The 26233-nt window shown below is 36.9% G+C and overlaps 1 protein-coding gene across 2 annotated transcripts in view; it reads right to left on the minus strand.

Moving 5' to 3' along the window:
• Positions 1-18297, minus strand: part of bcl11ba (BCL11 transcription factor B a) — a 59636-nt gene extending 41339 nt beyond the window's left edge. For both annotated transcript variants that reach the window (XM_088925367.1, XM_088925366.1), the window contains exons 1-2: positions 17327-18297; positions 4794-5168 (exon numbers count right to left, since the gene is read on the minus strand). In XM_088925367.1, the coding sequence (XP_088781493.1) occupies positions 4794-5168; positions 17327-17384 (433 nt within the window). In that variant the 5' untranslated portion in view covers positions 17385-18297. The remainder of the gene's footprint in view (positions 1-4793; positions 5169-17326) is intronic.
• Between the last annotated feature and the right edge of the window lie 7936 nt (positions 18298-26233).

Here is a 26233-nt window from a genome sequence, read left to right on the forward strand (position 1 = left end):
ATAAGAGCCCGACTGTACTGCAGCAGCAGGTCTGCTATCAGTGGTACTGATGAAGCAGAAGGCAAAATGGACCGCTGTGCAATGAGAGTCCTGTTTGTGAAAAAAAAATTGAAAAAAATAAATATAAAATATGTGAAAGCACACATTGCTTCTACATTAACACACACAGCACTAATGGACAGTGAGCACACAGGTCATCAAAAGCATTAAAATGAAGACATTTCTTTTCTTATTATATCAGTCTTACTTGGTGTTTGAAACATCCAGCTACAGAATATTTGAACCTGCAGGTTTGTCACATTTGTCACATTGCAGTACTGCTTACATTATAAAATACTAAATTGCACATGAGAATTCCACAAAGAGCATCATCTGATAAAAATATCCTTCTTTTGCTACATATAACAATGAGTATTTTAAAATAAATTAGAAGTCAGTTAACCTAATTTATAAAATGCTTCTCAATGGGCTGCAAGAACAATTGCAGTGAAATTGGAAAATCATTTTTAAAGGTGCAATATTGATGCACGCAGCACAAAAACACGAACAAATAATGAGTCACAGTTGACTGTAAGCCAAGTTAAAGAAATTAATCTTAATACTGTGAAAAAGGGGTGAGTCCAAGAGTTTCATTACAATCAAGAAAATCCTGCAGGACTCCTGCAAAGAAAAAAAGAAAGAAGCAAGATTTTGAAGTCAAACTCTTTTTCTACATAAAAATTCCTACAAATATCCTACAGAACACCTTTAAGAATCCAGGGAAAGATCTTTTTGGACCTCTGTCCTAAGAAAAACAAAAGTTTGCTGAAGGGGTCTTGCAGGATAATTGCAAAAAAACCCATAAGATTTTGCCCCTAAAGTCCTGTTGGATTTCAGAATGTGTGCCGCAGTATTTTTTTTGTGGGAAATCTGCATGACGCTTTTGTGCTGGGTAGACACAATACTCGTGTCTCTCTACAAGACACCATTTAGTCTTTGGATGTTGCCTTGGTGTGTAAGCAAACAGGGTGATCTGAATCTGACAATCCCTCAGTACAGGCTGAATTTCTGCTGCTCCCGTTACTAGATAAGAAAAGACTACATCAAGCGAACACTATCTTTAATGCTTAGCGAAAGAGAGAAAATTTATTAGGGTTTTCACAGTACAGAATACTATTTTCTTGATACATAACTAGAAAAACTGGCATCAAGTAAGCTACTAGTTGTACAAATAAAAAGCCAAGATTAAACCACTGAATGATAGCTGAATGATACCTGAATTTTGTAAAAGGTTTGTTTGGTGTGTTATTTGATTTGAATACTCTGGTTAGCAAATGCAGCTGCCCATTCTGCACCAAACCACTGCAAAATGCCTGAACAGGGGTCCTGATCTTTATATTTATATTAATACATTATAAATTATGAATATTCTGGATTATTTATGACCATACAGTAACTTTACAGTAATTTATGTGCATTTATAGCAAATTAATTATTTAAACAAAGTGTGTCTCAATATACAGTATACATATTAATTCTACTCTGTTCCCACACACAGAAGCCCTCAGCTCTCCTTTCCTGCCCTTAAGAATAAATCCCTTTGACGGTAAGAGACACCCTGCACCCCAAACTTCATATTATAAAATCAACATCTGTGGCCAGTCTTCAATGCAAGAATCTTTCTGAGACCGAAGACTATCAATCTGCAGAAAGCAGATAACTTAAATACTGTGAGAGAATGATCTGATAAAGGATATTAGGTCAATGAATTTATCAAGTTTTAGAACTGTCAAAATATCCAGCGTAATTCTGGGCGCAGGAAAGTTTGGAGATCTGAAGATGACAAAAAATGATTTAAAACCCTTTACATGTATTCACAGGGCAAGGCCTGCAGGGTGTTAATGCTGTTCCCTTCATAATCTAGTTTTTGATTTTGTCTAGTGGATGTGAACTGATTTTTCTTTCCTTATTTTGCTGTGAAGGACTGACAGATGGATGCATTACAAAAATGAAAAAAATCCAAGAAAAATGATCTCTGCTTGAAAAATATGGATTCTATTTCTATTTTTGAACTGAATTCTGCATTTTTTAAAAATCATGTTGGGAAGAAATGGAGCTGTAAAGGTTTAACATAAAAGAATACTTCAACTTGCTCTGAAGCAATTATAACTATGTGTTGTGGAATTCATGTTTAGTTGAATCCATATTCATACATTCAAGTCTCACCATCACAGTTCACACATATTTAATCCTTTCACTTTATGCCCTGCAATCAGACTGTTTATTCAGAAGTTAAGTAATGGATTAGGTGCTAGGGTTTAAAATTAACACCTGTTAAACTATAGAAATTTTCTATTTAAGGTGTGCGTATATATAGTTTGTACAGTATGTTTTATTTAATACATTAAAAAGATATATATAACATCTAAGACTAGAATTTATTTTTTAACATGTAATCATAGCCATAGGTTGTATCTAGTGCCCTTTCTCAATATTGTAATTTTTATTGTACTGTCACAATAGTTCCATGTCATAGCAGCGTGAGTGTGAACCACAATCCCAGTGGATATATATACATACAGATATTGTAAGAATGTTAAGACTTTTTTGTGGTCCAGCAATGTTTCTATTGTACTGTTTCAGACACTGCCACTCAGCTGTGAGCAACATGATGGGCCCTTTCTTTATATACATACTGACTTACTGTTCGTAAAAATACTGCTTCTCCCCATTAAAATTAAACCATTAAAATTCTGTCAGAAATAAAATGACACATTGCTTTCCAAGTATAGATTTCAAATTCCTATATTTATAATTATTTTAGTAAGATTCTACATACCTTTCTGTAAACAAAATTTTGCATTTAAACATATCCATAGCTCAAATTGAAGGTCTATATGAATTTCAAAGGACTCTGTACCTATTTCAATCTCTCTTGTCTCAAATATTAAGCTTTTGCAATTGCAGCTGGGAACCTAGCTTTTCACAGCATGGTGACAGAGGCTCTCTCACTTGAAAAATGAAAATAATCATGTCAGGCATTTTTTAGTGATGGAACTTATCATAGCAGGATGAATCAGAATATTGCTCCCTGGTTTTCAAATTTCAGGAAGCATGTAAAACAGCAGAATTACGCATATTAAAATTAAACGAAATAAAATCAAACAAAGTAAAATGTAACATTCACATGCAATTACCTGTCCTGGTATATTTGTTGTACTTTCATTTTAATTGCTTGTTCATATTTTACCTCATTTCACACTGTGACGCACAAAAAATATAAAGTTGAAAGTGTAGAATGATTTTTTTTTTAGATGAAGGCAGTGGGTAAGTATATTATCTTCAAATACAATTGTTGATAATAGATCCCATTAGAATACAGTTAATTTGTAGAAAATGCTTTTATGTAATAAGCAATCTGTTATTGCACATTTAAAGTAAATGCCAAAAATATACTTTAAACTTTAGTGCCATTAAATATTAAACTCAAACTAGTATAATATGTCATGTTTATTTACTGTATAGTACCTTATAAAATTTCACATCAATATTGTATCATTTCAGGAAATGTTGTCATAGTTCATTCACTCACAAAATCCGTTTTAATACATGCTTGCAATTTTTATTGTAGAGCTAAGTGCATGAAAATAAACCTCTTTTTCCTCAAGGCCCTTAAGGAACCGAAAGGAAAAAAAACTGACAGAGCTACCAGCTTTTGCATTGTTTTACAAGGAAACTATTAACAAAGCAAGACTTCAAATGAATTTCCCCCAGAAGACATTTAGGGTTATAATTCTAAGGCTGATCATATGGCATAAGGCAGCCCAGAACATAAAAGTGTTCCAAAAAGTAGGCCCGTAGGTTGCAAACCATTTTACAATATTGCAAATATAACATCATGAGACATTCATGTATTTCAGCTAAAAAGTAAATATTTTTGGGCTTAAATGTTTTGATTTTTCTGTTGTCTTCTCAAATCTTCTTTGTGTCATCAGAGGTCTATAATTTGTTCATTTTTACATGTGTTCTTTTAAGTAATTATGGCCATTACTGATGTCAAGGATGTCTTCTGAAATGTAAGGAATAATGAGTATTTTGTCTCAGCAAAAAGAGTATTCTTTGCAGCTACAGAAACATTTTGTAAATATGAGCTCTAAAGAAAAAGTTCTATTCAGGAAGCCAAGCAGCATTATAAGCTGTTTTGTCAGTTTTTCAAGGTAGTTTTGTCAAACTGAACATTGTTTTATGAAAACTATTTCATAAGATGCTTTCGAGTTCTTCACAAAGGCCCCGATTGCACTGTTTTGCAAGATAACTATTAAAGTTCTTCCCTGCAGCAGGTCTAAACCAAAATGCCTCTTTACCCCACTGAATAGGAAACTAGCTTTTTAATCCTTTTCATTTTTGAGCATTTGAATCTTAAGCAGATGGCTCACACCGGATTTCTCTGTGAATATAGGGAGAGTTTTCAGTCATGTTTTCCACAACTTGTTTCAACCACTAACTCTCTTCTGGGGGTCTGAGCTGCTAAGCTGCTAGCCTTTAATGTGATGTTTCATTCTGAATAGCAGCAACTTCCCTAATGAAATCAGGCAAAGAACAATCTGTTTTTAGGTTCTGTGTCGAACAGTATGAAAACCTGAACTGGAACGTACGTGGCTGCAAAGGTCAGTCGAAGTCCGTGTATTTGTCCCATTTTCACATTTTGAAAGGCTGCCTGTCAGAAATCACCTGCTCGCCTAATGTTTGGGGTGTAGCTGTGCTGGTATGTTGGAGAATACCTTTTGTAGAAGAAGGTGTAAAGTGAGACATACCTGCGGTGATGTTCTCTTGCTTTGGGCAAATTCCTTTCGTGGGTGTCAACAGTCTCTCGTCCTCCTCCTCGGGCGTCACCTGGATCCCGATTTCGACTGGTTCTACCACTTTCCTGAGCTCAGAGCGCGGCGGCGACGGGCTGCCTCTGTCCATGCTTTTCTCATAACACCCTGGCCCGGTAATCAGCCCATTACACTGCTTCTTTTTGTGCTCAATAAAAACCAAGATTTCCCCAAGAGGGAAATTCATCTGGCACTGTCCACAGGTCAGGAGGTCGTGGTCCCCCAACCCTCCAGTGGGGCCCACACCACTGGGGTCCATAGGAGTGTGAGCTTCGGTGCTGGCAATTCCTGCTTCCACATGGTCAGTTTCGGCTGCCGGGAAGAAAAAGGATAACAGATAAACACACTGGATCAGATTCCCATGGCCTACAGAGAAGGGCACCATGTTGGAGTTTCCCATTCCTAAAAACCACTGACAATAACAATCTGGACAGTCCCAACTTAGACAGCAGCAGATATACTGGAGCCCATTTGAGTACGTTGTTTGGGGGTACTGTTGAAGCATCCCACAGGTCTTGAACCCAAAACCCTCTACGCAGCAATCCAGAGCCGGAACCACAACTCCACACTACTGCCTAATGACAGACTTGCTCACGAATGTGGAAGCGGGCCCTCTTGGTTGTTGGAGGCGATCTCTCTGATTCCTTCCCACCCAGGTGTACCAGTAGGGGGCAGTGCAGGAAAAGGCTGAGGAACACAGCACTTCTGTACCTCTTTACCGGTTTTTCTGTTCCTATTCTAAGACACCCCTAATGGTGACAGCAGTGTTGTGTAATAGCAGAGGTCGTGCGCGTCAGTTACGTCACCCACCAGGCCCACCATGGTCAGCATGCGCAACAAAAACGCGCCCTCTCTGAGAACAAGTGCTGAAGCCAGCATTATTAAGCCGCAGCACCAGTGACTTCTGCGGGTGAGACAAATTGCACAAGAGCCGGGAGCAGCTTCAGAAATGTACTTGTGCAGCTACAATGCATGAAATTTTGCAGATCTGTGTGATGATTTTGTCACGCAGATAAACACTCAAAACGGACACAGTGGCAACCACAGACCACGTGACTCCTCAACACCGCCAAAGCCAGCAAGAGCTTGTTCAATACTTTGCTCCAGTCTCCATTTTGTATTCCATTAGTGAAATTCAACTTTTTAATTTAAGTACCTAAGTACCAGCCCCTGCAGAACAAGCCCAGCGATATTCTACAGAGGAGGTTTCACCTCAGCTCCACTGCGCCACCACTTTTACAGATCTGCTCAGAACTGCAAGATGGCGCTTCTTGAGGGAAGACCAAGCCTCACCTCACACACCAGTCTGTAGGTCCGACCAAATTCCGCTCTTAACGGTCAACAGATTTTAAAGTAACTGTAGTAAATCCTGTAAGAACCACTGAGGATTGAGGATTGACCCATGTTAGGTCTGAGACTGGTAAGACATTAATATACCTGTGAGGCCATGAAAACAGCATTCCCTTTCTCAGTACTTTTGCTGCCGATACCCACAGGGCTGGTGGGCCTATAGTAACAGCTGTGTCACAGCTATAGACAAACTGTGTCAAAATGTAGGGTGCCGAGTATAAGAACATTAGAAAGTTTACAAACAACAGGGCACCATTCAGCCCATCTAGCCTGTTTGACAGCCAGCAGGCCGAAGATCGCTTTCAGCCTCTTGTGCACGGCAGTGGTATGCAGCTGTATAAAAGCCTGTAACCAGTGTGTCTCATGCTCATCGCCCCCAATACAACCGAAATGCTCATTTCAGAGAATCTGCAGCTCGCTGCTTTGGTGAACATCACTCAAGAGCTATACATTAAAAATATTTTCGACACTTGGTGCTGCTCTAGCACGGATCATCCTTTTGCTATGTACTGCAAGACATTGCTCCAAAGCTCCGTGTGTACAGAAGATTTAGAACTGTCATTAAATAAGAAAACACTGGACATTTATCCGGGGGTCTGACTCATCTCTACAACACCTCTCACCATTTCTAATTTATTAGCAAATATTGTAAATTCCATTATTTGGTTAATGTATTATAGGTAAAAACTCAACAGAACTAGGATTCTAATTTTGAATTTTATCCCCACTTAATGAAGAGGTTTTTTTCATATTGAGAGGGTGGTAAGGAGACAGTTCCAAATGTCTCTGGCGTATCTCAAGTACAGATTTATTAGGGTGAAAGAGCCAAAAAAAGTAGTGGCGCCAAAATGTTAATCTTGTTTGAGTGAAAAAAAAGCTTTCACACTCTGAATTTAAACACACATAATTCTAATAAATTTCCAAAGGTGTTCAGGTTTTCTTCTGAAATTAAATGCATAACTTACATTTCCTCTTACCACACAGAGCACAGGAAGCAAACTAGGCTACAAACTATCAAACGTCTAATATTCTTCAAAGAAATAATTTAGCATTAAAACTCAGAAGAGACCCCAGACACATTTACAATGGCCTACTTAACTATTCACATCCGGTTTCCAATGACATTGAAAAAGGGCTGGGTTATAAAGGGCTACAAAAACCTAAGCAAATATATCAATGATTATAATGTATATGTCTTTTTTCTGCAACAAAATCTGCATATTCCCCTTCTGCAAGCACACGAACCCCAACAGCTTCTAATCATACAGCCTAGCACACTCCTCGTGATACACCACTGATAACAATGCAGTCACCTAGGCAACATTATGGCTCATCATTTCTTTGATCCTTCGACAAATACTTCCTATAATTCTATCAGTGCAAAGAAATGTCAAATCTTATTTGTCTTTACTTCTCCTTTCACAGCAGAAAAAAGAAAATATATACTGTATGACCTATTCTCTTCTGCCCTGTTTAACCCAGTAGATACTCATTTCAGACTCTTTTAAGAACCTTTTTAACCCAATAATGTTTATATTTCTGTCGCATGTATGATTGACAGATTTTACTGTTGATGTCCGCTTTACAAAACACTGCCAATTTAAGTTCATTTATGAAGATATTCTACTCAGTACTCAGAACTTTGGTCCACTTTACCTAATAAGGAGAGATGACTCAATGCACACTTCAGTACAGTTTCCGTTGCTGTAATGAAGAATAAGAGCAAAGCAAATTATTTAACCAGAAAAGATCCACTATTCTCAGCATGCATGTATAGATGCACTCAAACTGTTGTATTGTGTTTGTCTGCTAATATAACAAAATAATCGGTGAAGTATCCTTCTCTACAACAGAGCTGCTTAATCTTATGTTCGTTATTGTTTTTAGCGTACTACTGTATGTCCGAGCAGCCATCCTTTGTGCAAACACTGACCGCCAGAGTGGTCAGTCAAGTGGACGACAGGAAAGGCTCCACAAATAGTTCAGCAGTGTCCCTCAAGACCCGCAATGGAAACCGTGATGTTTTGTTTACTTTTTTAACTAAGATGGTGTTTTAAGGTAATTAAAACATGGAACTTTCCAGAAAGATAAAGTTAATTTATATGCAATACATAGCATCCTGCCATACCTCAACACTTAAACTCTTCTGAGCCCGAACACCACCAACTGTGGTGTTAACCTCAGGCTAACTAGGATACATTGCCAGGCTTTAAACTTTCTGTTTATGTTTGGAGGATTTTTTAACTTTGCGAAGCTCTTCTGTCCAGACTTACAAATTGACAGCGCAGCAGGTTAAGGGCACTTGCAGGGGTGAAGACTCTAAGGTAAATTGTAACACTTAAACCTGTCAAAAGGGTCTAGTCTCGTACTACCAGCTCAAAGTTTACTTCTTATTTTTTCTTCATTTTCTTTTAATCCCCAAAAGTCCCCTATCAATTTAATAGATCCACTGTTTGCTCTTCAGTGGCTCACTGCAGGGAGAGGGGCAGTGCAAATAGCTGCAGGCTGCCCTGTAACCAATGCATGCCACTGCCCACTCGAGATTGGCAGCCCGATCCACAGCTCGCTGCAAAGGATCTTCATTTATTTCCCAGTCCCCCACTGTCACCCCAGGGCAAATACGAACCCCATCAGTGATGAAAGTGACCCCCTGCCCCGCAGAATCAAGATCTGGAAATTCACGGCGTCTCTGAGCTGAATTTGGAATTCGGCCTGACAGATTGCATTTCAACAACCTCCTCGTTCAGACAGTCAACAAACAAATGAACCACTGTAATGAGGCTCCGTGCCTCCCCATACAGGAATTCACTTTATCCACTCTCCAAATGACAATGAATATTGATTACAACAGCCTGCACAAACACCAGCGCTTAACCCTTCTCCCAAAATGTCTTATGTTCTTAAACCAGCATGCACAAACAGAGCTGTTCGTGTACAATTAACTGCTGGATTTGTGAGTATAATTTTTCAACTTTGCAAAAACTGCTAGACATTTGCTGTAATTCAGGCCGTACGAACAACATGCAAACTCAGGCTTGCAACGAATTGCTAAAATGGTACGTTAAACAATTAAAAAATGTGTTTGTTTTGATGTTTTACATAGTTGGTTGTAACCTGGTAAAGGACGTATAGAAATAACATAATAAAAGGTACGGTACTGATTGCAGATAATAGTTTTAAGTTTAATTTTAAGTAATAGGTTACAGAGCCAGTAAATGGAGATAAAGAAATTAAGATGGTTTTGACTACAGTCATAGAGATAAAATAGTAATGCATTGTGATGCATTGTGAAGGTTACCGAGTAGACTATGGAACATGCGATAGTTACGACTATGTGACCCTTAATGCACATACGAACAAATAATGGAACGTGTGGAAATCAGCTGCTAACAGGGGAAAATCACGGCTCAGTGTGCAGTGAAGTACAGAAATTCTAACACCAACTTCCACCGTAAGCCTGGTGTACTGTAATTAAAAAAGGGAGAAATTAGTCTTCTCACAGGTAAAATGAGATTAACATGGAGAACTCCACTGGGATGAAGCATAAAGTGCTGCTAACCCTCTATCAGAAAATCTCATCAGGGAAACATTAGCTAATATTTTCATTTAGAAAGGAAGGGGTATACAGTAGGCTCTCCTACCTCCCCTTCATTCTGTGTAAATGCAGTTGTGTCGCACTGTGCAGTTATGTATTTCTTTATAGTAAAAACATGCCGATAAAAGAAATTTCCATAATGCTTAATGACAGAAGTGATGCAAGTTTATTTTCAAATCTCTAGTAACATGTAGGCTATGTATATGTGCATACATGTTTGTGAGTGTGTGTGTATATTAATATATATGATATGCGGGTGACTGAGTGTGCAGGAGTGTCTGTGCATAGAAATATATACAGACAGAAAGAAGTAGAAACCATTAAACACTGCAGTAGCAATAGGAGGATATTACTGTCCGTGGACAAATTGTAAAGCTATAAATGTTCATGCTTATTCTTTCTTCTACAGTGCGGAAAAAAAAATTCATGCAATTTGCCATCCAAACAAAATGCTCTGAAAGTAAAAGACATTTTCTGCTTAAAAACCATCAAAAAAGATGAAACCTTCCATAGAAGGAAACAAAAGCAACTAAGAAATTCTCGGAAAAAAATACCCAAGCATATTAATCAAACTCACAAGGAAGACATTTTGTCAAATTGCTCTTGGGGGAAAATGTGTTATCACACTGGAGAGCATACTTCCTCTCAGGCTTCAAGCTCTCAGTATATATTTATTTATACAGCATACCAAAAGCATTGTTTTTAAATTGACTTTCTGGAATTTTAGGAAAATTCATGGTTTTTCTACAAATACAGCAATCAATAGCTAATTGAAACTTGCTTTGAGGTTTAAATATTTGGCTCATATGGGTTGTATGATTCTATGTGAAGTTTCACAACACTAAATTTAATTATTCTTTCTCATTTTGTCTATAACAAAAAATCATCTCACATCTGTTGCTTTGTTTTTGCACCCAGCGGTTATATATCAAGACGTAAAGAATATTAAGCCTCTCACAATCATTGACAATAATTAAAAAATATTGTTCACTGAATAACTTAAGAGTTTTCACATTTTCAACCTCCAGTGAAAACAATATTACAAAAGTCATGTTGTTTACATTAAGGAGTACTTATGTGGAAAAGTTAAAAGTTTGAGCACAATACCTGGAAAAAAATAATGGAGCCGTCATGTTAAAACATCTTCTACACTTCCACACTAACATTTCTAATGCATGCAAGATTTTTAATCATGATAGTGTTTAAAATATGTATGAGAAGAGTAATCAAAAGCTACTAGTTTGAAGTTCCTGTACCCAACCCCCATGACAACAAAGCTTTCTGAACTGTTTGTGTTATTGTCCAACTTGTCCCCTTACTCATAGACTCAGAGCTCCCCCTAGCAGGTCTGAAGGTGCAAAAACACTCTAAAGGTAATTCTACCTCAGACCTTGGTAAGGAAGTAGCAACAAAGAAATGATGTAGGGTGCAAAAAATATCCAATAAACTGTTTGCAGACAAATAAGTAAATAGCCTATAGTGCAATAATCAAATCTACTTAACTACCCAAAGATTAGCAAGGAAAAGACACACAGTTTGTCTTTGCTCTGAAGTAGAGAATATACATCTATATAACACAGAGGACAAAAATGGGCTGTTCTTTCAGCTGAATACGTTTAGGCATGCAGGTTCATACCCTTGTCTTAGCTTGTAATTATTTACTCAGCCAAAAATGTTTCTTGTGTATTTTTCTTACACAACAATGCAGTGACATCATTTTCATGAGGAAACCATACAGCTTTTGGGTCGCATATAGTGTTATAAGCAATTCCATTGTGCTGAAAGCTTTAAACTCAATTAAGTAACATTTATGGTACCGTAACTGTTTAATGAACATGTATAATTAAAGCCTCTGTGTTCCAACAAAGTTGTCGTTCAAGCAATGTCAATATAAGACAAAAGGGTATTGACGTGAAATGTGGTTATTTTCACCCTTAACTCAGAGCTGCCAAAAAGCTTTTTTGAATGTGTGCAATTATTAGTATTACTTACTGACTGCATACCTACCTTCTAAACATTAACTGTATACCTAAAGCTGTAACTTGTTGCAGTGATTAACAATATGTAATTTTAAATAATCATGTAATTTTAATGAGTACCGGGTTTGCCATTAAACTCCTCTGTATTAAGCAGGCCATTTGTCATAAATTACAGTGGTCTTTATCAGTAGTACTAATATATTACTTTAATAAGAGGATGTTTTCTACCTTTTTTAGAAAAAAGTTTTGGATTATAATATTACTGTTCTATCAAACTAAGCAATAGCGCTAAGAAGCATCACACTCTATTTTTATAGTTTGGTTTAGAATTTAAGTTTTGTCATTCCATTATAAATGTTTTTGTTTTGTTTAGTGTTTATGTAAGCATTTATTTTTATATTTTATTAATTACATTTTTCTTTTTTTGAAAGCATTTAAAGAACTTAATCAAGGCAATGTAAATAATAAAAGTAGACATAATGTAATGGAAAGCACTGTACTCTGTTATTCCGTGTCTTTCTTTAAAATAAATTTTAAAACACAGTACAGGATAGCATATGTTATTAATAATATAAAAAAGTAATAAATTCTTTTTATATTATTATCAGAGATACTTTTCTGTAAAAAGATCAGTACCAGCCTGATAATAAAAATATCATGAAGATGCATGTAGAAATATGTGAACAATGTGTATGTAAGATTTCTGTTCATACAGTACAAGATCTAATGTTAAAAACTAAGCTTGTAACAATACCATACAGTATGTACCAGTTGTACACAAAATCATTGAGTTATTACTCTTCACTTGACAAAACATAAGACGCATATCTCATTTAGCACTGGTGAGTTTGCAAAGCAGGGTTTCACAATTTAATATTAATTGCACCACTGATTTTAGGGATACAAAATACACAAAAGGTTTATTCTGTCCAAGAAAGTAAGGCCTTTCAAACTGAACAAATCTGCCTATTCGTAATATTCTGCAGGTATTTTTACTTTAGCATACAACGTGTTCGGTGTGGGACCTAACCTAGCCCTTGTGTGGCTGCGCTGCATTTTAAAATATTGAACTGCAACACTGCAAAGTTCTTTAAAGCTTGAAAGTTATAAGATTTAACTGCTACAGTTGAACCTTTTGAAAAATTGGCTCCAACTGACTGAATGCTAATCCACTGAAAGACTAGCGGTTAACAAAAACTGAATACCACAGACGACATGTTGACTAGCATGCGTACACCCACATTTAACAGCTTTTTCAAGAGCTTCAACAAGAACTGAAGCTAAGAAGTCGGAACAGCACCTCAGTGCTTCTTGCCTCACATGTAATGAGGAGAACGTAATTTAAATTTTAAAAATTCCCTAAGTGCTGTATTATTAACTTTTAAGGTTTCTGTACACACTTTCTGGCAAGAATTTAAATACATCTCTTTGACAGATTCTGAAGCACTATTGCTATAGCTAAGGCTGTAGGAATTTTAAAAAGGTGTGATTCTCAGAGCTTTTCTAATTAGGATTAGACAGAACAAATTGTTATGTCTGCATTCTGAATATAATATAAAACTAAATGATAAAAATGTGCACAGTGAAAAGACTAAATAAATCTCTACAGCACAGCAAACAGATAAAGGTTCAATTATTCTTAAATGTTCTAAACATATATTGATTGGATAGCTTTTTAATGTTCTAAACCTGAGGTATTAATATTACAAAATCTTATGTGCCCGGTATGCATTTTGTAGGAAAAATATATAAGAAAATAATCCTTATTATGGAATAAGGTGCTCAGAAAGTCTGAGTTGGTGTCCCGCTTCAGTTTTCCACACTGGAATCATCCTTATTCCTTAATAAATTGTAGTGTGTACGCCAAAGTGAATTTGTACTTACAGGCAGTGCAAACTGAGTGCCTGCCTCTTCCGGCTCTGCCAAAGCTTTTGATAAAATGTGACAACTTCATTTCTACGAAAATGTAAAATTATTTTTAATCTGAAATTCTAGCCAAAAAACGTTTTGCCCTATCCAAAGTTCATGAATCTTAATTCTTCTGCAGTGTACACATAGCTGTTAGATGCTTTCAGATACTAACAGAGACTTTTTCACTGGTACCTAGGCTGAAACTAGTCGCGCGGGGACCCAGGCAGTACCTAACTCTGTGTGATCATACAGAAACACACTCACACTCACACGCACTCTTCTGTGTTCCTGTGTGTGCGTGTGTCTGTATTGATGAATACAGTATGTATATTTAAATGTAGTGTATGGTTTTAGCCACAGTTTGTGTATGCCGTTTGCTTGTGTGGTATTGACCTATCTCAGCTCTTAAATGCCAAAGCAACCTCTGAGAACATTCAGAGTTCATGAAGGCCCTGAATCCAGATCGACTAGCAATAGGTGCTGAGAAAACGATGACATGGAAATTATTTTACCTTTAAGCTCACTTCCTTTCAATTACTTAAGCAGATGCAAAATGAAATAGTATGGAAGCTGTTATGCTTGCATTTTCTAAAAGCTTGACAGTAGTTTGATGGCCTTGGTGAGATAGTTAAAGATGTATGTGTACACACACACACACATATATATGCATAAACCATTAAACATGGAAGTCTGAGAATACTGTATCCCTATCCTAAGACCCTAGGAACACAGCATTTAATACTAATTTAGCCAACATATAGTCAAAGGGTATGTTGTCATAAGATATAATAGAAGAACTATAAAGGTTGAAAAAACATGATTCTGTAACTGTGACAGCTATTCTGTTCGTATTGCTTTGTTTAAATGACCTGTTCTCCAGAAAGCAACATTTCTGGTGTGTTACAATGCTGACACTTACATGTACAGTAATACACAGCAATTAGGAAAAGCTTAATTGAAATATGTGCTTTATGAATTGTTTACATCTAACTATATTTTATTTATTGCTTTGTTTTGTTTGCAAAAAAACGTTTTCTGCAAAACTAATGACATTCCACTGTACCTTCCATGATGAATGTATCCTTTTGTGTTATTCAACGATGTATCAGAATACAAAAAGCATAATTTTGAAGAATAAAAAGACAAAAAGTGATTATCCTATAAATTAAAGGATAGTGTGTAGAACAGAATGTGCAGAATACACAGTACTAACCCAACACAACACAAAACAGATTTGAGTATGATTACATCATACACTTCTGTTATGAATTATCTGGATTAGCCTACTATGAGACTCCATGTAATCATGGTAAAACGCTAGAAAAATATTGATTTCATTGATTTTAAACGATTCCCTTAAGTTTTAAACCTATTCCCTGTAGAAGCTGTAAAACTTCTTCCAGCCCAAACAGTTCAATATCAATTAATACACTGCGTTTTGCATAAACTCCTTTCCAGAAGATTTCAGTAAAAAAATACAATTGAATGGAATGAAAGACGTGAGTTCGCCGTTTGTAACTAATGTGGTTAAGAAAATATAACAGAGGAAAGCACAACAAAAATAACTGTATTTAAATGTCCTTTATGTTTATACAGTATTCAATTTCAAAATTCGGTTGCAAAAAAGGGGAATCAGCGCTTTTCTCATAAAATGTCTGCGTTTCCTGTGCCTACCTCTCTGCTACCTTTAGTTTCTCATTGTGCAACCTTGCCCGCACCTCAGCGTGCAGGGATATGAAGACACTTCGCTCTTACTCGCTGTTCCGGCAGCCGTAGGCTCCACTTTATTGTTGTAAAGATTAAAATGTAGTCATGATGTGCCCGTGTGCTTCATCTTATAGCACACATGAACAATTAAAGAACAGTTTTAAAACGATGTGCGTGTATTATCGTCCTATACCTGTTATTAATTTAAGACCTTTAATGAAATACTGCGACCACTGAGATAGATTGAATGAGTCCTTCAAGGAAAGGAGCTATCCTTAGAGGAGCTAAAATGCGGGGTTTTTTTTCAATCTTGCTTTAAGCATATAACTGAATTACACTGGTTAAACAAATTGTACGATTAAACTGAAATCTGAATATATATACAAAAATATTACATGCTTACGAATTACTTGTCCAGAGAAAGCTTCAGATAAGATGATAAGATCAAATGAACACGTACCGAATAAGGATTGTATAATCCAATTTTCGCATTGCCTTCTTTTTAAAATAATGTACAAATATATCAAAAAATAATAAAAAAAAGACACAAACAATACCGTGGCTGTAAGCTGCAGCTGGCGGTGCTGGTGCGAGGTTTTCTGAACAGTGTATTTGTCAGGGGAGGAGAAAACTCCATAATATTTATATATTTAAATTCTGTTGTAAAATAAAACATAAATATTCCGAGATCCACCGTCTCGCTCCGAGTCAGCCACTCGGCTGACGCGCCACAAACTTACAAGCAAGTTCATTTTATTTTTAGATTTTTTTGGGGGGGAATTTATTTTTAGCATTTTATTTTTACACATTCATGAAAATCGCGTTAGGTGTCATGCCCTACGTAGAATCACTTAAAATATATACCCCTGGCTTTGGTCATACTTTAAAACAAAAAGCGGGCTTGTGGTCTTGGCATCGATGCCTAAAACCTGCACAGTTTCAGCAGCTCGTATTTCACATTAGTTACCCAGGGGCCAGGGCGAAGCGGAAAATGTCCACCTTCATACAGTATAGCTTTGCGTGTGTTGTGTTTGCGTGTGCGTCTGTGGGTGCATATCTGAGAGTAGGAGTGTGTGTGTATGAATTCATGCATGTACATGTGCGTTGTCTGTGTTACACAATTATGCAACTGCAAGCGGTGCTTTATCTATGCCATGCTAATCTTGCTCAAATCCAAATAATTGTTTTTCCCTGTTTCTCACCGAATACTGTTACACCGGCTTGTTTCATCCAGCAGAACGTGGTTTTCATTATTTTGCTATCTTATGAAAACGGCCTAACTCGCGCAACTACTGGACAATTTAAGTACCCTGCTTTTTTTTCCATTAATTATACTAACAAAAAGAAACGCGTGGTCTTTTAAAAGAGGTCCTCTGCACTGAGGACAAATTCCTCCTCCGTGATCATTAATACTCCCGAATGTACTTATTCTGGATACAAAATCAATCATTAAAGAAAAAATCTGTCCATCCCAACCCCCCTCCAAAAATAACGAAAAGTATTTTTTTAACCACTACAATTACAATATCGAAAATCACCTGTTTTTTTTTATTGAAACAATTGCGACTTTTTTCTCTTGCAGTTAGGGGTAGTTCACTGCGACCATGTATCCTACGTCTTGGCCATCATAGCCCACATACAGTATACAGCAGTTCATGTCTCCTCTGTAGATTAACTTTCATATATTTATTTTATTATCCTCATGCGCTTATGTTCGAATTCAGACGGGTTTTTTTAGAATTACAACTCTTTAATGTTATAAGATACTCTTAAAATACACGACAAAAACGTTTTTTACTTTGCTACGAATGAATACAGAAACAAAAAAACTACACTAGGATATTTATAATATACATCTATTAATTCTGTAAATATAAAATACCAAAGGCTTCATTTTCCATAATTATAATGTTAAAAAATGTACTTACGTGTAATTATTTCTCTCTGTGACAAATGCTGTGGGTTTCCCTGCTTGCGACGGGACATTGCCGTGGCATTTACATTGGCATCGCCCGGAGACCTATACACTGAAGAATCGCCTTGCTTCTTCCCCTTTCCGTCCACTTCGTCTTCCTTTCTTCTCCTGTAACTTTTCCTGGGACTTCCTCAAAACTGGCACTGCTCCACCGCTTCGAGTGCCAGCTGGAGAAATCTGACTTTATAGGGGTCCCTCGGTCAAAACTGACACTGTCTTTGCGTCTGGCTACAAAGTCCAGTACAGTCTCTCCCTGCTGCCTCAGACTCGGACCGCAGGAAAGCAGGACTTCACCTCCACAATTTTCTAAGTCACACCATGAGGCAAGGTGTACGGTCAGCAGAACCTCTCCGGGTTACAAAAACGTGAAAATATCCTCTTTCTTTTTTCTCTTTCTCTCTCTCTCTCTCAGGTGCCTGTGAATGACAGTTGTGTGCAGACCACTGCGAATGTCTTTCTATCTTTCTCAACAATCAAAACGCTCTGTGCACTGTGCAAGTACAGCGCTTGACAGCTACACCGAGCACCACTCTTCACCCAAACTGTGGATCTGGTGTTTGGTTGGCGAATATATACTTTTTGTCACACAAAAAATATATATTACAATAATAAAAAAAAAATCCAATGTCCTCTTGGCACTTGGTCTGCCAAGCGATGGGCACCTTCGCTCCCTGAGCACTGGCACTACCCGAGCGCGTGCAATGCCAATTACTTTTCAGGCTTTCCAACTCTTTGCACTTGCCCCCTTGTATGGCACGGAGGAAAACAGGGACATAGACTGCCACCTCCTTTCCAAATAAAACAAGACCTGCTGGCTTTTTTTTTCTCTTTTCCTTTCACTGTGAAGATGGCGGAGTCCTGCTTCTCTGGGAGCTCTCTGTCTCTCTGTGGCTGGGGCTGCCTCTGTACAATGGGATAAAATTCAAGTTCAAGTGCGGACGTGACGTTAAGTCTACAGTGAGAAAGAAAAATTGGAGACTGAGCGAGACTGCAAGAGCACTGGGGGCGACTAGTGGTGGCTTTTCACATCGGATCACTTGAACAGCAGCTCAGTGTGGGTAGAGCGGATGGGCAGTGCGCCTCCGCTCACCCCTCAGAGTAAGAGAAGCTGCACACTGCGGCTCTGCGCGGTGATCTCCGAGGAGCGCGCTGCGTGGCTGCAGCTCCACGACACTCTGATGGGGTCACTTCAGCGCTAATTGAATGGAAAAGTTTTACAACACAATTTTATTTTGGAGAGTATTCCAAAGTTGATGTAAGGTACACCTTGAGAAGTGAGAAGTGAAAGTGTCACACTACAAATACCAGGGCAATTTCCAGTTCAGCGGTTGCTGCAGTTGCCTATACGGTGCGATTAAAAAAAGAAATACACATAATAATTTTTCCTTCTTTTTTTGCGTGATGTTTTGCATTAGATTTTAACGGAAAGAGACTGCTTTACATATCAGATCATTAAAAATGAGTTCATTTGTGAGGATTGACACGGAACTGCCCTAAGGTTGTTATTCAATGGAAATGAAGCTAAGTGTTCTGTAAATGGGTGGGTGCAGTAGTTATTTTCAAATAAGCTATATGTATGCATATATACACAAATATATACTCCTCATGCATCTGTATTGAAATCTGGAGTCTGGGGGAACGTCTTCTTCATTTTCATGACTTCTATATGTTTGATGTTATGTTATTGACCTCACATTTGCTTTTGAAGCCTGAAAACAATTACGGAATTGTGCTGAAGAAGGAAGACCATCTCCAAATGGCTGCTATTCAGCAAAAAGATGAAAGGATTTTTAGAGATAATATAAAATGTTTTACTCTGCATACTAAAAAATTCACACCACAGTCCTTCCACTTTCTGTTTTTAATTCCTCTAACGTTATAATGGTTTTATACAGATAAGATTCCTATGTTTCTGAGAATATTAAAAAAGTTAATTCTGCTTTGTGAATTAAAATACATTGCATTAATTACCAGGCATATAGCTGAAAAGCATGTATTAATTTTCCTAAAAAGCACTGATTTGCACAGATTAAAGACTCAATATGGAGAAGTAAATTTAATTGAATCATTTAAATGTGACTAGTATGGCATACTTTGAGTGTAAGAAGTGATTTGTGTAAAATCAAAAGCTGTGTATTTTTTTGTATTTTCTGAAAATCAGAAACATTATATTATGACTTAGCCCCCTTTTAAATGAGAAACACTGAAAATGCGTATGTAAATTAACAAAGGAATTTGTTTCTTGTTTACCCTATTGACCACTTGGTTCTGTTGTTGTAAAAGTGTACTCTAAACATTTTGCTCACTTTAGCCTAGCCTATTAAATATGTAATATCTTTGTACTCCCAAAATGGTCCACCTGTCCCAAATCCTGTCAGTAATCTTCCATATTAGGTCCGGAGATCAGAAAGAAACAGATAAGTCATTTTTAACATCACAATCAAGAGAAGAAAAGCCTCACTGCAAACCAGTGAACCAAGCTGATCAGAGATACTTCTTAATCTGTATTTAATTCTAAACTTTCTTCTTAAAGGTTGAAGAGTTCAGTAAGATACGATTCTTCTGTTTTCTACGTATGAGATGTTGCATCACGAGTCGTGACTCTTTACTCTTCTGGATCTGGTGACTGGTGACAGGACTGGAGAGCAATTTGAACATTTTGGGGAAATACAGTATGCACAGACTGGTATGTGTCAGGGGTTCTAATGTAAAAAGTACTTACTTACTCAGTGAGAGATGCCTGCCAAACAAATCTTCCAATACTATGCAGTTTCTATTGATTTACCATTGTGTAGTTGCTGGTGAGCTGCAGAGCTCAGTGTTAAAGTTTACAGAAGCTACATTTCCATTGATTGATTCTATCAGATCAAGCGGTGTCTGCGGTGATCCATCTTGTTGTGATCTATAGCGTGTGCTCCTGGTCAGCCCGCACACCCCTCTGCCCGGCTGTCTCTGTACTGCCAGCTAGCTGGAACATCCCAGGCATCTGTCATTGAGCTCATGAAAGCTTTGAGACAAACTACCTCATCCTTGAACCTTTTTATTTTCCCTGGGGCTGGATAGATTCACAGAGACGGCTCCTGTTATCTTTCTATTTTTATTATTGCTTATTTTCACTTTTTCTCTGAAGAAGTAATGCCTATTTGAACCAAAGCAAACGTAGCCAGTACTGCTTTGTAGTTCATGGGAACAGAGGAGGAGATGCAAAGTTTCCCACTTATCAGTATCAATGAAGTCCACCTTGTAAAACCCCGCTTCCCTGTTCTGTTTCTAAACTGTCTGTGTGTTTGAGCGAAGATTTTCCCTTCTTAGGGCCAGCGGCTCCCCCATCCCACCCCCACAGGACTGCCCACCATCTGCGACAGCTGGAGCCCTTCAGCCAATACGAAACGTGATGTCTAAGCTCTTATCAGCTCATACTTCAACACAGTGGAAATGCAACTGCAAATGAATGGTTGCAGACAATTACAAATTCCTTAACAAAAGAGACTTTTGTGTTTGTTTCTCCTACAGTTTTGTCCAGTAATGTAGACCAGAAAAAACACTGTATCTGGCTAATGTCTCTCACTCTTTTCCTACTAAAAGTTTTCTTTTAGCAAACTCTTCAATCCCACACAGCATCACTCTGCTCTCCTGGTCCTGGTAGATCATTTTCAATTTTTGCCTTCTGTTATCTTGACAAGACTGTAAAACTGGGTGGCAGATTTCAATATGTCCAAAGGGGGCTGGGTCAAACATGGCTTTGCTGTTCTGATCTCAGTTAGCCTTGAACGCAATTCACAAGAGGAGAGAAGTTTGAAATACTAGGAAATTATAGTGCTCAGCCTGGTTCTCAATATTCCCCAAATTTTGAATCAGTGTCTGAAAGTTTGTCTTTTTGCCAGGTGTTGTTGATATTTCAGATGATTTTGTCGTGCTAGCCATGAAATATGTTTTGAAAGCTGTAGTGGCCCACTGTTGTGATCAGATTTACATTAAATGATTCATGGGACTCAATTTGGTACATTCTTCCATATTGCCTTAAGTGGTCTCCTCTTTCTCAAATAAACAATCTTTTCTTCAAGGGTAGTTTTGGCTGAAGTCGCAGAAGCTTCACTTCTCTTTGTACCAGCTTGCCTTTCTGTGAGCCAAATGCTCCTTCTTCCTGCAACAGTAGGAGGTTATAAATAGCATCTTCAAGCTCATTTACGAATAAAGGAAGAAAAAGGGGGATTGCTTGTTCTTCCAAATGGTGTTTTTGTTATAGAAATAACAGAACACCCACACCTATTTGGAAAAGTGTTCAGGCTGGTTTGTCTTTTCAATATTCAGCTAAATGGCCAAGGTAAATCATTGTTATATTAACACACTTAAATCAGAAATTGAACATACGCTTTGCTGTTAGTCTTGGATTGCTTAGTGTACTTTTTCAGGTTTATTTGGTTTTATTGTTGTTGACACCAATTGTTTGTAAAGGACACATTTTGTTAATCAAGCAGAAAAGTTCACAATACTATCTAGATATATAATGGATTTTCATTCTCAGCTAAGATGGTATCTTTAAAGATTCTTCTGAGTGAGATGGTTCCTATATCTAATGTAATCCTAGACCTTCACAGAATTATTTCTTCACCTTCAGCTCTTTAAGTGTCTCATTATCCTCTATTTGCCTGTTTCCTGTTTGGTTCATTGCTGATTCTACTGAGATTTAGAGGGATGAACCAAGATATTCTGCTTTCAGAATTTAGGTACCAGTTTGTAATAAACGTATGTCACGTATATTTATATTACCAAGAAGCAGGCTCCACAAACAGTAGCAATTATGGTAATACACTTTGATTTTCTGCTTTTATCACCGACCACGGGCCATTAGTTTTTTTTTTTTTGCTTCCAAAAATGTACAACAGCATTTATTTTGTGACACCAGTTAAACTGTGTACCAGTAAGTGGTCAAAGCACTTATACAGTATATTCTTTTTCAAAAGCCTGAGCCACAGCGTCAGGATCTGCGCACTTCCAAGAGTCAGGAGAATGAAAACTGCAATTCACTTACAGTATTTACGGAATTTACCGGGTCAACAGACCTGCCTGCTGTAAACTATCAGCAAACGCTAAAGCATGTTCAGATACAAACGCAAGTTTACCAGATTTACTGTATGTTCTCTATTTCATCACTGACTTTAACCTTTAAAATTATTTTTAAAAATATAGAATTTAACATCACAGACGTCTTACCGCTTCCTCCTTGACCTAACAATTTTATTTTTGAGCCTCTGTGTTGCAAGATACTTAGTATATGTTTTTTCGGAAATAACACGTTTATAAATGACAAATCTACCATCGATAGACGCTGAAACACAGTCAAAACCTAAAGCAGACTGTACATAAGTGCAATTTCAGAAACGGCTAACGGATCACAATTATAATCACAACGGTTAATTTATTGAAACAAAAACTAGGATTGGGCAGATTTTTGAGATTTTTATGTTTTATGAAGAGAAAAGCTGAAAGTTATCTACACTTAAGATTTGATTAAGAAGAAGTGAAATATTTTGTCTAAGGTATAGTAGCACCTCCCATTACATCACTGTGTAATTATAAATTATCTTCTGAAAAACAGCCTTATTCAATTGAATGCATGTGCAATTATGCTGGGACTCATTAACTTACAAGTAGGAACTCAGCGTTACTGTTTAGCATTTTACCCAAATATTACAATTAAATATAAAATAAATATTTCATAATATAATTCAGATTTTATAATAACCGTCGTATACATTAAATGCTCCCATTTCCTAATTATCCTGAAAATAAAGTTGCTTTGAAAAAACTTGATTAAGGAAAATAAAGTGAAAGTCAATTTCCATGTTAATTATGAATCCAGTTGCACTGCAGAATGTGTTAACAGCTTCTAAATAAATATGTCGTTAGCATTTTTTCTTTAAAAAGAATACTTTAATCTTTGATATTTAATGCTAATTGCTTTAAAGTTTTTAAGTCTTCAGATGTGGGAACTAATGCAAATCAGAAGTCCTTATACTGCAACATTTAAAAAACACGTTTATTTTTATTCATGTTGCCTCTACAATTTTAAATATTCATCTAAGGATTCACAGTGCATGTGTAGTGGCTGTCTCCATTCGGAGAGCGAGGTTAGTGCTTGCCTCATACAGTATTTTGGTATTTGTGCCATGGATTTTAATTCAGATTGCACGATATCGATTCAATAGTTCATTTTGAACGTATTAATTTCTTGGCCTCCTTATCACATGTACTTTTAATACAACAGTACCCTCTGTTGGCTGCCAGTTGTCACATGTAAATTATGACTTAGGAATTCCAGGGCGTGATCTTTTTTTGGGGGGAACAAAGATACGTATCTTATTAACGTTATTCTTTTTAAAGACACGTTTCCTTGAATGGCTTCCTTTCTTCTGAGTTCAGTTTATTATGAGTACAGCATTTCAATTTGCCCCACAAAAAAAAAAACAGAAACAAAGGCCACTGCAGGTCTCTCAGTTAACACAGCAGAGAACCGAGTCACTTATTTAATAAGGAACACATTTGAGGGTTCTAGTGTGTTTTTAAAGAGCAGCCAGTCGAAGAATGATGGGAATGTGAATATATGAGCTCAGGCCGTGTCACAACACCAGAAAGCAGAGCAGAGCTGGCTTAACAGACTTCTGTTTCCATTTCGTGACAGCTGTTTCGCCCTTCCTAAGGTTGATATCCATCTAGTCTATCAGTTTTATAGGACACTTTCAGTAGACTGGTGTTTTCCTAGAGCATACAGTCACTATAGATCATGAAATTGCGAATATTAATAACTTCTTTCTGTTTCACAGAAAGCAGAACAGCACACCTCTATAAAGTAGACTTACAGTATAGTTCCACTTTGCATACTGTATAGAAAATCAGTTACCGACCACAGCCAGCTGTTCAGCTCTAATCGAGGCCCATCGCCGTGACATACAGCAGCTAACAGACCAGGGAAATGGGCATGTGGGTATATGTATACTGTCTAACCATCCTTTTAAGAGTTCATGCACACTGCTTCTTATGGTGTAATAAATGCATTTTCAGTTTACTGGATGCATACTCATAAAAAATATTTAAAGTAACTAGAGGAGAAAGAAGAATCATTTTTGTTATTTTGTTATTATTTCTGTTCAAATGCCTATCAAGTTGTGGTGAGAAGAGACTAGGGGAATTAACATTTGATAACAAAGTTTAAATTATTCATTTAAACAATCCCAATGATGAATTTGTTTAGAAGCAGTTGACATTCTGTAGTGCCATTGTATTCATAATTAACAAGGATTTTGACATGTATATTTGCTGTATTTTTTCTTTATTTTCTGCTGGAACAGAGTGAGCTGAAACTGTCCACTTTCGTATCTGAGGGTGCTTTCAGTTGTGTGATTTAATCTTTTTAACCTGTTAGGTCCTGTCCTGCTATTTCATTTTTTATTGATTGTCCTTCTCTTTCACTGCTTTCTGTGCTGTACAACATTGGTGGGAGCCCTTTCCCTCTGTCAGTTCTTGAGAACTGTTCTTTCGGAGAAAGCTGGCTTATTTGGTTACAGGAATATTATATATTCCATTCAAGAATACATTCCTTTCACAAAAAGTGATATTATTACAAATAGTGGTTGCTAGTATTTAATGTATATGATGGTCATTGCAGGATTTGTATTATACAATTAATTAGTGTTTTCAAATATACAAAACAGTAAAAACATTCATTTTAATTACCTAAATTACATGTAAATGAAAGATATTTATCTGCAAATAATATATAATTATAATGTAATTAAGATTAAAAACACCCTTTTACTTTTGTCAGGTAATAAAGGATTCTTTTACCGGTTCTGAAAAAATCTTAATTTTCTGATTGTTTGCAATTTTGTGTACTATATTCTCCACTGTTACTGCACCCTAACTAAATTTCTATGAAGTACTGCCAGATAATCTCAGAACAGTAAAAATACAATCCAACAGATTTCATGAATCATTCTGTATTGTGATTCACAAAATTGAAAACTGAAATGAAAAACTAAAGACAAACTTAGAAATGATCAGATCTTTTCATAGTACTTAGTAAGTCCTTCATGGTTTTCTGCTTCATTTAAAGGTTTGACTTCATATGGGAAAGGAAGGTCACTGAAGGGCATTCCTTCAGTGTACTCAGACACTCCAGTGTGCATCAGAGCACCATCACAGAAATTCAAAATACTATTAAATAATAGTTGACAGCGCTGAAAGGTGTCCAAGAACTTGAGGTGTTTTGTATCTTAATTTTCTGGCAGGAAAATGTGGGCCATGCAGATTGTACTTAAATCCATAACATTTATGTCTACTTCATCTGAACATGAAAAACCTACATAATTAAGCAGCCTGTCTTAAGAACTGTACATTACAATAATGTCAAAGATCCAATAAAAATATGCAATACAGCCTTCTTTAAAATGTTCCCTGATTTTACCTAGTTTTATTGCTAAAGAGTAGCACTGACAGTGGTGTGCTTCCAAAGTTGTAAGCACTACAGTGCATAGCAGTACTTAATATGTACTACATAGTAGTACATAATAGTCCTATTATTAAGGTTTCAGAAGACCTTTTTAACAGCATTTTAGTTTTTCCTCTTCTTGTATCACAAAGATTTCATGCCAGAACTGTGAAGCTTAGCTGCTACAAGGCTGCTTCTGAACCAAAAAAAGTGATACTACACTGAAACTATACGCTTTAAAATTAAAAGCCTTTTAGATGGATGATAGATACTTTATTGATCCCGTGAGGGAAATTGCAGGAAAAAGTTTACATACAGTATATGTAAGTATATGTATTGTATACAGAACTTACAGATTAATAGTGCACAGAA

The sequence above is a fragment of the Atractosteus spatula genome, chromosome 9 (genome assembly GCF_055471065.1).
Source record: "Atractosteus spatula isolate fAtrSpa1 chromosome 9, fAtrSpa1.hap1, whole genome shotgun sequence".
NCBI classification, from domain to species: Eukaryota; Metazoa; Chordata; class Actinopteri; order Semionotiformes; family Lepisosteidae; genus Atractosteus; species Atractosteus spatula.